General features: G+C 38.1%; 1 protein-coding gene across 3 annotated transcripts in view; it reads left to right on the forward strand.

The window, feature by feature from the left end:
- The window catches only part of LOC131683423 (potassium voltage-gated channel protein eag), a 117757-nt gene extending 105596 nt beyond the window's left edge, over window positions 1-12161 (forward strand). For 2 of the 3 annotated variants that reach the window (XM_058965400.1, XM_058965401.1), the window contains exons 16-18: window positions 5576-5780; window positions 6341-6619; window positions 6707-12161. In XM_058965400.1, coding sequence (XP_058821383.1) covers window positions 5576-5780; window positions 6341-6619; window positions 6707-7546 — 1324 coding nt within the window. In that variant the 3' untranslated portion in view covers window positions 7547-12161. The remainder of the gene's footprint in view (window positions 1-5575; window positions 5781-6340; window positions 6620-6706) is intronic. The other variant, XM_058965402.1, reaches the window with a different exon arrangement.
- Window positions 12162-12404: the final 243 nt, after the last annotated feature.

A 12404-nucleotide genomic window follows, 5' to 3' on the forward strand; every position in this document is an offset into this window, starting at 1 on the left:
TCTGTTCTAATGACCCTGCAACTTCTAGTTTTCCGATCTGTATACTTCACATCCTTGCTCTCACTTGAGTATTGGCTCTAATTTTAATAACTGTCCCTATCCAGTAACCTCTAGCTACTTGAATGTCGTTAAAATGTTAAAAAATTATTTACGAGTTTATTGACCTTTTTCTTAATTTTTCCTAATTATTTAAAGAAAAATGAGCGTTTGGTCAAGGTTTTAGGCAAGATTAAGCAATCCTAAAAATTACATATTTATGGGAAATTAAAGTCTGCAAATAGCTAATGAAAATAAGCTATTATTAGTTGAAATGGTATGAAAATTGTGAAAGTTATTCAATTTTTGTAGAATGATAACTTTTGAGTTTTTCTGGGTCGACTTATTGAACCGTCTCGATCCCAATGAGGGATTCTCTATTAGAACTCTGTTAAACAAATAAAATAAAGAATTTTAAGAGATTTTAATCCGGGGTAATATTCGAACACGTCTAGCCAAATGATTCTCGAATACCGTTAACAATAATTTCAGGCTCAACGAAGTTATAAATCATCGAATGATTGGTATGCAATACTGCTTGTAATATTTACAAGTGTATTACATAAAATAACACTCTTATGATACAAAATTCCTTGTAAACTTAACCCTCACAAGTCATAAAAACGTAATTTAAAACGCTAGCTGCTCAACTGTGTTTTGTATAATGTTAATACGAACTATACGAATGCGTAGATATATGTAATACTACAAACTACATACGTCAAGTATTATAAAACCAATAATTTGATAAACTATTTTTTTCTCTTTCCTACAACATCTAACAGTTTGTGTTTGAAAATATGTAGGAAATCGAAGTCTGAACTTCAGAATGATTTGAAGAACGTTGAATATTTTGCGATTACAGTGAGACAACGCAATGTATTCTAGTATATTGAAGTTTTGTGGACCAGTACAGTGAAATCGGTACGTCGTAGAAGCCAATCTAATATAATTTTAAATTACAATCTTATGGATGTTTTAATAACATAAAATAAATTGTTAGTAGAACAAAAGTTGACGAAATAGGTGAATAAGTCATCTTTCGTGAAGTTTTTGCTAGCATTTAACATTTTTCGCCATCATAAGTTTCTAATATGTGTATCACGACGTTGTGGGGCGTGCAGTTTACAACGTATTTTGTACATGACACATATAAATATAATGCGTATTTTTAATACCAATTTTTTGATGACATCACTCCACTGAGCCTGAAATTATTGTTATCAGAAATCGTGAATCATTTAAAATTAACAAATTCGAATATAGCATCAGATTAAATCCATTCAAAAATTTTCAATTAACTTGTTTAACAGAACTCTGACAGTGAATCTCTCATATATTATGAAACAAGCCATAAAAAAATTGGAATCGAGACGGTTCAATAAGTTGATCCAGAAAAACTCAAAAACTCCCATTCTACAAAAAATTGAATAACTTTCATTCTGACAATTTTCATCCGATTTAGATTAATAGTAGCTTATTTTCATTGGTTATTAGAAGGCTTTCATTTCCCATAAAATATGATTTTAAGGATTGCTTTAACTTGCCCAAAATCTTGACCAAACGCTCATTTTTCTTTAAAAAATGAGGAAAAAGCTCAATAAACTCGTAAATAACGTCAGAACCAGTAGTCGTACTAAAACAAAATGTTCAAACGATTGAAAGTGCATTCAATTTTTAATTCAACATAATAATATTTTATGTCGATGCACGACAAAGGAACATATTTGGATTTTACTGAACGTACTTTTTATTTTAGAGGTGAAATCCATTTTTTACTGTAACTCAAAAACTTCTACTATAAATTTTTTGGACTTCATTTTCGGATTCGGCACACAATTTTACATTGAAAATGACCACCAGCTTATTGAGTTTGGAAATGCTGTAAACTAGTGTTATCGGTGAAATTTTAGCCGCAATCGAATAATTTTAGAAAGTAGTGTGTCGGCTTCATTATAGGAAACGTAACAGAGGGTAACCAACCTAATTTGGACCCCTACATATTTTGGACGCTGGATATTTGTTTGCCTCCTGCACTACCAGGTGCCTCTGCATTTGTTTGGTTTGATGCAACAATTACATTCCTTGGGTTGTCTATTAAGTTTCAATATTATTAATAAATCTCTAATTGTTTGAAATTAAACAGAATACACAGTTTAAAAAAATATCACCGAAAATGTTTCATATTTCAACGACAACCAAGAGGAATTGGTGGATATTTTCAAATTGGATTTCAATATACAATTGTAATATTTTTATTGATTCAATTAGTTTGTCTGATTTGGTATTATGCACGTTACGTGTTTGGAAAGGTTTCTTTGTAATGTTTTATCTAAATTATTGTGAAAGGGTCCGAAATGTGAAAAAATCATGCTAGAAAGAAATGTTATTTTCGAGTTCATGTCAATATATAAGACATCCATTGACAGTTTTCTTTCAATAACAGTAATTTTGGAATAGACTCGTGCATGTATTGCATTAAAAACATAGGCAAGCAAATATTTTTTGACGTTCACGTAATTTCACTTCCTCTAGGGGTCCAAAATTGGTTGGTTATCCTAACGTACATTGGAAAAAGAGATTGAACAAACGCAACGACACATACTTGTTGCATGAACAGCATATTATTAATGAACTTTTGTTTGTTTGTTTTTTCCGTTAATTTGTGAAGTTTGCTTGAGCAAACATAAATTAGCACGATACCCTTATAGTTTTATTAAATTGATTTTTTCCTCATCATCCAAAGTTTAGATGAAATATCCAACGAATCGGAAGATTTACTTGGCTTTTGTCCCTCACAAGTTATTCTTGTGAAGCGAAAAACTAACTGCTCTAACGCACCACAATGCTATGGAATTATCCAGGAGGTTTATTTAATTGATTTTAACCGTAATGAGGTTAATAATTGGAAAGTATTAGAAAAATCACGTTTAATATGCTACGTGTGGGTGAAGCGGAAATGTTATAGAACACATGTTGGTAGAATTTAAAATTTGACACAGTGTCGTCGGCACTAAAAATCGTCCTACAATACGAATACATCGGCGCACATGCACACTTGGCAGTTTCCTTGAGCAGATTCACATTGAAAATAGTATTTCGCATTGTTCAATAGTTGAGTTTTGAAATCAAAAGTTGTCAAATATGTTGGACTCAAATCTAATATAATCAAGCTGCAACGGTTTAAAAAGATTAAGAGCTAAAGTTGTTATATTGGCTTTGTAGACAAATTGTCTTTGTTGGGGTACTCACTTTATAATACTCTGGGAATTCCACTGGCTAAGGCAATGTGCCTTTTGTCAATGCTTGAGGAGTCGAGATTTGTCTGCAATGTTAAATTATTATTCGTAAGATCAATGATATGAAAAGTAAAATGCTGTACACAGAAGTGGGCCACCCAGAATTTTTGAGTATTAGTGATATCTCTGTCAAACCATTACAACATTATACTGAAATTATAATGTGTATAGCTCCACATTCGTGAGGTTAACAACACGGTCAAACACATTCCATATGCCCACTAGACTTCTCAGAAAAATAATGAATTTTTGAAAACTCAATCGGCCCACCCCTTAATCGATTCCTAGTTCCGCCAGGAGTACTTGCACCAAATTTGAAACAAATCGGACAAGTCTAGCTACCGGACCAACATGCCTGAAGTTTGTACGAGATTTTGGGACAATTAATATGGAGAAAACCCACTAGTTCGCATTATCGCCGCTAGGTGGTACTGTATGAATCGTATTATTACTGTGGGTGAAAATAAGATAGATAATTTGTCTACAACTTTGCCGAAGATTGCTAGTTAATCTGATTTTATTGAAAGACGTTATTAAACTTTTAGCGAAGTGATGTCTGAGGCAGTTTTTCATGGGGCCTAGCAGTGCATGGTTGTGTATCAGTGCTCGATTCCCACGAAGTGAAATAATGGTTAGATTTAGCTCAATAGTATGTTTAGAAGAATTGTAGTACATAATACGAGTTATGTTTTGGTTGGAAAATTACAGTTCCACATGTGACCGCATAGAGGGCCGACAAGTCTTCGTCAAAGTCGTAGAAAATTAAATTATCTATCTTATTTTCACTTACAGTGATAATACGATGCATACACCTAGCGATGAAAATGCAAGCTAGTGGGGTTTCTCCATATAAATTGTTGAAAAATCCCATACAAACTTCAGGCACGTTGGTCCGGTAGCTAGACTTGTCCGATTTGCTTCAAATTTAATGCAATTACTCCTGGTGGGATTATGAATCGATTCAGGGGTGGGCCGATGTGGGTCATTTTTTTCTTGCCACTCCAATGCCCACCGATGTCCTGATTGGCAAACATATTAGCTCGCTTATTTTTACTTTTATCCATGATATCTGTAGGCGAATCAAGTCTGTAAAACTATTATCTGCAGATGACATCAAAACCTGTCGAACTATTGCTACGGGATTTGACGAATTTTTTCCATACTACGACAACTTCCAAGGGTTTCGGGATGCTACACTAGTATTTAGTAAATATGTAGAGCAGCTCAAAACACTACAATGTGCAGATCACCCGCACAAAGCCAAACATGAAAACGAAATAGTAAAAGATCTATGATTCCAAAGATGCACAATTTCATATAATAAATCACTTTGAAGCCACTTTTTTGTGCTTCCTCTCATTTGCAAACAGGGAAAGGGTGAATCAAACTAAAATTCAGGTAAAGTTTGATCTGTTTTAACATATTTTTGGTTGAACGTGAAGCGCATGTGAAACCAAGATGCACAACCCGAATACTCCTCTGTGCACTGTATTCAGAGATGCCAGATTTGAAAATTTGTCTTCATTTTGAAGACATTTGAAATGTTGCGAAGACGAGTTTTTCATTTTGATGACAAATTTATTCTGATGTCTGACTGACTTCTGGCAGAATTCTGGTTCAAAATCAATAACCGGTTCAGAATCCTGGCGGTTGAAGACAAACGAAGACATTCTCTATAAAATGTGAAGACATTTGAAAAAGATACCTGGTATCCCTGACTTATTACAACAAATCTCTTCCATATTACCAATATGACGAAGAATACATGATCTGTTCAAACATTTTTGGTTTTTTTCTGGCGCGGCTTAACAAATGAGGACCATTGTATCTGAGAGATTGGTTCAAGGATCTTGACAATATACCGAGAAAAGAATAAAATATTTTTTTATTTCGATTATAGAGGTTTTAACCTTAAGGTCATTCGCCTCTTCGGGTTAGAAAAATCTCATGAAAAATTTCTAACCCTATATGAGGGGTCGGGACTCGAACCCGGGTGCGCTGCGTACAAGGCATTCGATTTACCAACTACGCTACGTCCAGCCCCCAAGAATTAAATAAAATTTTCCATAAATATTCATTTATCTTCTATATGTAGGGTGTTTTTAGATATAGAAAATAGAGACATATCCAGACGAAAATATCTTGAATAAAATTCCAAATTTATTGTAATTATTAGTTCGCTATGTTGTAAGTAATATAAAATTAGTGTGTATAACCGAGTTTTCGTTGTCTATTTTTAGAAAAGTGGCTGATGTGCGAAGAGAAAAAGAATTGGCGGAGCGACGGAAGAACGAACCACAGCTGGGTTCTAGCCAAGATCACCTGGTAAGAAAAATATTTTCAAAATTTAGGAGAGCTCAGCAAAATGCACAAGGATCAAAGGAACAAACTGGTTTCACTCAGAGCGACGTTGAAAAGGGAGACACAGATACAGACAAAGGAAAGGTGAATATTACACTAACGAACCAAAACATATCTGGAATAACCAGAACCGTCTCAATTTAATAAAAGGCCATACCCAGTATGAGTTGCTATTTAACCATATTTCATAGTACTTCCCCGATCCCTTCTTGCCGTTGCACACCCAGTAGATGTCAGTGGATTATTAGTAAATGTACACAATTCCTGACAAATCTAGTAATGTAAGGATTTGTAGATTTAGTAGCAATCGTAGAAAAAACGTCACTGGAGAGCGTTTAGTCGATGTCAGTTTTTCTGATTACAACTCACAACATTGTTGTCGTAGCACATTGCCTTGATTGTCAAATAGAAGATATACATAATACACATAAACGTAAACTAGTTTGTCACACAACTTCGATGTTCATATGCTAATGTGAAATCCTGAGTTTGTTTTTGAATATATTTTGTGCACGTGCTTTATTGCCTGATATTGATACTAAACAACTTTGGGTGTAATAGCAACAATTGTAAGCTAAACTCACCACCAATGGTCACAAAACCGAAAAAAATGGACGATAGAAATTATTTTAATTCTATTTCAGCTGCCAGCGAAGCTAACATTAACCGAAGACTGTCGCGTCCTAACAACCGTCCCATCGCCATCTCCATCACCATCTCCCTCGTCGGGGCCACCGACATCAAAAGGAGCTCGCGCCAGTAAATGGGGAAGACTGCTCGGTAGTTCCAGTGTTGATTCTGCCAGCGATACTAGCACAAAGGTAGCTGTCTCCAGAAGTTTAAGCGCGCGTGAAAGTTTGCGTGAGAGTGCACAAGGTAGAGCCAGTATTAGCTCAAGTAGTAATGGTGGTCAAGGCAATAAGGTAGCTCTCAATGTTTTCGGCACCCTATTGTACTTTTAACGCATTGCAAACCAATTATCTGTTTTTCTTCCATTCACCTGTTCTTAGATTTTCCCCAAGACACCTAAGTTATCAGCAGGCCCTGCAACGTTGGCTCGGCAGGATACTATTGACGAGGGAGGCGAAGGTGATCATACACCTAACCGAGAGAGGCCGAGTGTGGTGCAAATGGAACGTGACGGTAGTAAGCCGCCATCTTTGGAACGCCAGCCTACGGAGCGAGACCGTTTGCTGGACAGTACAAGTTCGACTAGAGATCGTGAACGAGAAATTCAACGAGAGCGAGAACGAGAACGCGAGCGTGAGCGGGAACGTGAACGAGAGCGAGAAAGGCATATGGAGCGAAATTTATCTCTTGAAAGAGAAAGACAAATTGAGATGGCACAATCCAGAGCCACAACATCTGATACATACGATACAGGTTTGCGGGAACAGCCCTCGACGCTAGCGCAGCGTGATTTGATCGCAACCGTGTTAGACATGAAAGTAGATGTCCGCCTAGAAATGCAGCGGATGGCACAAAGAATGAGTAAAATCGAAGAACTGCTAAATGAACTGATCAGCCGAATACAAATCGATTCGTCCGGACAAAGCTCACCCGGGGATATGACCGGAGCCAATTTAGTACCGACGTCCATCGCAAGCACAAACAACCCCAGTACCAGTGCCGCCCCATCGACAAGCAATCAAAATCCGACAACTGCGATAGTAACTTCCCCTCCACTAATCCCAGGTGGCAACGGATTGGGGCCCATTCTGCTAAGAAAGCGACGGTCCAAAACCCGCAAAGCTCCTGCACCACCGAAACAAAGCCCCGAGCAAACCCGGTTGCTCGAGGCGGAGTCACCACCTTCATCGTCATCTACTAGAAAGCGCGAGTTTCTCTAGCCCCGGATTCTTCTGCGTCATCAGTCAGACAAATCTATTGAACAGTAGTTGTAGTTGGCCTAGATACTCTTTTTGTGATGTACGTGATCTGTTTGATGACGACGACGGACTGCTCATAGGTATTGCACAGCTGTTGATTACTATCTAGGTTTAACGGTATTTGCACCATCCCTTTTCTATAGCATCCTTCGATAGTTTTAACCCTCCGGCACTCGCGCGAAGGGCTCCCCGAATGAGCAGCCGATGGAGTTTCTGAAAGTGTTGCATCAATTACAACGGCGCGAGTGCCGGAGGGTTAATATGATGCGATTTTTCTGATTGATTGATTTATCTTTCCTCGGAATTTCGGGTTCAACTGGACAATGCGTTGCTATGGTGATCTTTTTTATAGAGATTTTAGCCTCTTTTTCGGGTTAGAGAAATCTCTTTAGAAAAATCTCTAACCCTATGTGCGGGGTTGGGAATCGATCCCAGGTAAGCTGCGTACACGCCAATCAATTTACCAATTACGCTATGCTCGCCCCCTGCGGTGATGGTCTCTCCACTGCTTTCATACAGTTACAAGTACATTTAAGTTTCGCAAGGACGAAATGACCCACCTTTGCATATTTAAGATAATTTATATTTATTCAACTAGCATGCTTTTTATTATTCGGCACTCTCAATGACCGGACCTCTCCTAGCAGAGCCGAAAATGAAGAATATTTTTATCATATTAATGAATGGATCCAGTGGGTTCTTGCTCCCATGTCGTATGAGATGACTGAAAACAGGAGCCTCCAAGTCGAGGCGTATCTTCATGCCGAGGACTGAATGGCTCGGCGGACAAAATATACCATCCAGAGACGGAATATCATGGATCTCACTCTTTCTGTGTAAAGCGAACTCTCAGCTCTAACACAGTGGACGTTTGTTTCTTTATGGTCATGTCCCTCATACGAAATGGGTGCACCTTAGACTATTGGTATCTGTTGGTGTCATGGTACAACTATCTTCCAGCAGCTGTTCAATAAGTGCGTATGACGAAATGTGCAGTGCTCTAATCGACAATGATTTATCTTCAGCATAAACCGACAGTGACTAGCAATCTGTTCTTCTTTGAGCAGAATGGAAAAGATTTGGTTCAAGAACCGTGTTTCCATAAAACTAGCAACAAAAATGGCAGTGGCAAAGTTTCCCCTAACAAAAAGAATACTGAGTTTCTATTCATTATCGGCAGTGATGCATAATTTTGCGAATGTCCGATATCAATTTGAAAAGCTCTGATTAAATGGGATTCTTAAGCAGCTCCGTGTCCAGTTCCAGCCAGAGCACGACATCGTCCTTCGGGAGGAGTTTGTTAATGAAGGCCGCAACTTGCGATAGGATGCTGGGCACCTCCCCGTTAACCGCAAGTTGCGAAGAACAGAAACTCGGCTCTGACATTTGCTCCTCACTGATTGCAATTGTCATCCACAAGGAGGCCTTCATTAAGAACTTCTGTGGATGATGTAATATACGTTGCTGCTTACCTCTTTCCTGGAAGATGTGAAATAGCCCATCCTCTTTCCATTATTTGGGAACACTTTAGCAGCCGCTTTTGGGCGGGTGCTTGCGCTTCCGACACGGCGGCTCTCGATTTCAGATTCCTGATACAAAGACAAATACTTTTGGGCTGTCTGGCCGGTCGCACCGTCTTGCCGACTCAAGGGGCGAGAGGATTCCGTCATCCTGCCTACCGTCCTTCGCTTCAGCGATTGCTGCACCTTCCGGCTACACAAATCAGTCGGATGGCAGGAGCCCGACTTGTGCTCGATGCTCTCACCTCTCGAGCACGAGCGTCAGGGTCGGGTATAAGGGAGCTCAGCTACATTTGGCCGACACAAAGTGGATTACGATGTGGCACCGGCAGTAAATACAAACTCCAACATAGTTTCTTTACTGCTTTCTGAATGGCTGCCGTACACAAACTGACAGAGCTGTCAATTTCTGTATATAGCCTACTGTTGACGATTCACCGGTTGATTCTCTACCAGGTGCCAGTATAATCACATGAAAACTTCTTGCTAGATATTGTCACATATCCTAATCCAAAACCTACGAACAGGGTACTCTATGAAAAGGGCTTAAGTTTTATGAGTATTTTCGTACGATGGAATATACAAGTAATTCGGATGAGTTCGTGGATAAAACAAACTCACTTATAGTAGCAGCATAGGCTTGTCCGCTTCCTGTTATGAGTGCTTCTTGGGGAGCCCTTGGTGGTATGCCGAACTTGCCATACTCAAAAAGGGGTGTATCACAGAATCGCAGACGCAAAGACGAGTCAGAGGTATTTAAGTAGGCACAGTTTACAGAAATGCCCTTCTTCTAGACGCTCGCAAGCCTCAACGACACTGATAGAATATATTCGTGAATCGCTACGAATTAGTTTCGTATAGACAATTTGCATAAAATATACGAATGTTTTGTACGTATCATTCGTAGTTATATTAAAACACTTTTATTTTTTATAACAAGTTTTTCGTAAAAACCACGAAACGACTTTAGTTGGCTTACTACGAAACGGCATCATTAGGCAAAGGAATTGTTCGTTGCTATATCGTCGCTGTTGTGCTATCTTATGACAAACGCCATTTTGGGGTAAACTGAGTTGGATATGCCACATTTCTTGTCTAAAAAATCTCTACAAAGTGGCATTTTCAGAATTTTGATATTCTGCTTGGTTACTGAGATATAGTGAGAAACATGCTGAGAAATTTTCAATTTTTTGTTTCAAATGACTGTGTGTGGGGATTGGTTCAAGTTATCTTGATGTATAATATGTATTTATGTGTAAAACCATCTGAGCAAAACAATAGCATAATCATTTTCAAAACGAAAACACACGAATTGTGATAAAAAATGCAGTTTAAGTTTTAAACTGGAAATATAGCATATTTGGCAACACTGTATCCAAAAATAACTATTTACTCTAGATTCCCTGACTCATTTCAAAATGCAACTAAATAAATCTGAATAAAAGTTAATAATTAATGATTTATTTCTATGAAAAATTTTCCATGCACGAATATGACACACCATACAAATTTTGTCACCAATACACACCTATGACACGTGTGAGTGCGACTTTTGTTTACATTTTTATTAAAAACTCGCAACATAGTTAACCTATCTTCATAATATTTGAGAGATTAATACAGAATAGATAGAAGCATCAGTTGTCTTCTTTGAATTGTTTATACCATTTATAAGTTTCAAGATATTCAATCTCAAACTTTAAAAATCATTTTTCTCGAAATGTGTTAAATGGCGCTTGTCATAAGATAGCACAACAGCGACGATATACAAAAGTCTTTATAATATTTACGAGCACCATTCGTCAAACCGTCAACGTCAAAAGAGCTTCAATAGAGGTAGAATATGGTGTCATTGATACTATACGTCAGATAATTGTTGATCGTCACGACGGTTTCAGAAAGATTTTGTGAACCGCTTTCCAGTTGATCCGGAGCAGTACGGATTCAGTCGGATTCAGTTGAGCCATCGCGAACTGTTCGTTGGTTTTGTATGAATAAATTTGAGAAACCGAGCTCATTCCCGAGAAATGTTAAAATAATATGCTATTTAATACGAAAACTTTTCTAATATGAACGAAATGAATTCGTGCGACCAACGAAATCTTTCGTAATATACACAAACGTTTATTAAAATAAACGAATCATTTCGTTTCATTCACGAAAAATAATATCGTTGTCAACGATAACATTTGTGCAATGTACACTAAATATGTAAAATTTGCGAAAACGTTCGTTCACCAAGCGACCATTCTTCAGTTCATGAAATGAACGAAACCTACTATTTACAATGCACGAAAATACTTCGTTGCAGAAAACGACGAATGAACCCGTGCACTGCACGATCAACGTCACTATATTTACGAATTTATGTTTTCAGTTAAGGCTTAAGCCAAGACATTTCATCTAGAATTTGTAACGGTGAACACTTGTCTGGCGAATATGAAATACTTACTCATTCTGATACATACTTTCAGGCAATACGGAGCCATCACCGACGCATGCCCGTAAGTTAGTTTCAGCTATGACAACCGAATGTGAATGCTTGAATGTTTTGTGTCGTATAAGTCTTCGACAAAATATGGGTATATTTTAGTTCTGCTTAGAAGAAAACATGAACACATAGGCATATTTCGAAAAGAGTTCTTACTGAGTCTTGCAAAAGAATACATTTCATTGGCGTGGCGGGAAATAATCGATAAATTCATTCTAAAAGTGTACCTATGAGGAGGCAAAGAGCGATCAGTCTGATCTGTCTTTCTCAAATCAGTGGATCGCTTAATCGCTGCATTCGGGATGTTAGTTTGAGCGAGCAACCGCTTCATGTAATATAGGATGGATATTAGCGGGGGAGTCCACTACCGCCCTGTTAAATTACTTTGTCTATTCAACTGGAAAAGCTTTTCTGCAGAAGTAATCAAGCTTAGGAGTTAAAGGCGCTTTCGACAACGTGTCTTTCGAATTCTGGAAGCAACATGAGGCTATGGATTACCATTATATATTACAAACTGGATACACGCAATGCGTAGCAACCGACAAATAGCGATTATGTAACTGCTATTGACAGTCTTCCCTGCTACACGCGGTACAAGGGTACGAGCAGATTTTGTGCTTCGTTTTACACCCATACTTCGGGTTCGTACCGCATTCAGCAATTTGTGCCTAAACTCGTACCCGGAACACGAATGCGATACACTCATAGGGAACTCAACCTCTAACTTGTATCGGGTACAAAATTTTCGTTTTCTGTTTTGCATTTCGTTCTGCTAGTTCAGCACCGGACTCCTGCACTCACTCTGTTT

Source organism: Topomyia yanbarensis, chromosome 2 (genome assembly GCF_030247195.1).
Source record: "Topomyia yanbarensis strain Yona2022 chromosome 2, ASM3024719v1, whole genome shotgun sequence".
Classification (NCBI taxonomy): Eukaryota; Metazoa; Arthropoda; class Insecta; order Diptera; family Culicidae; genus Topomyia; species Topomyia yanbarensis.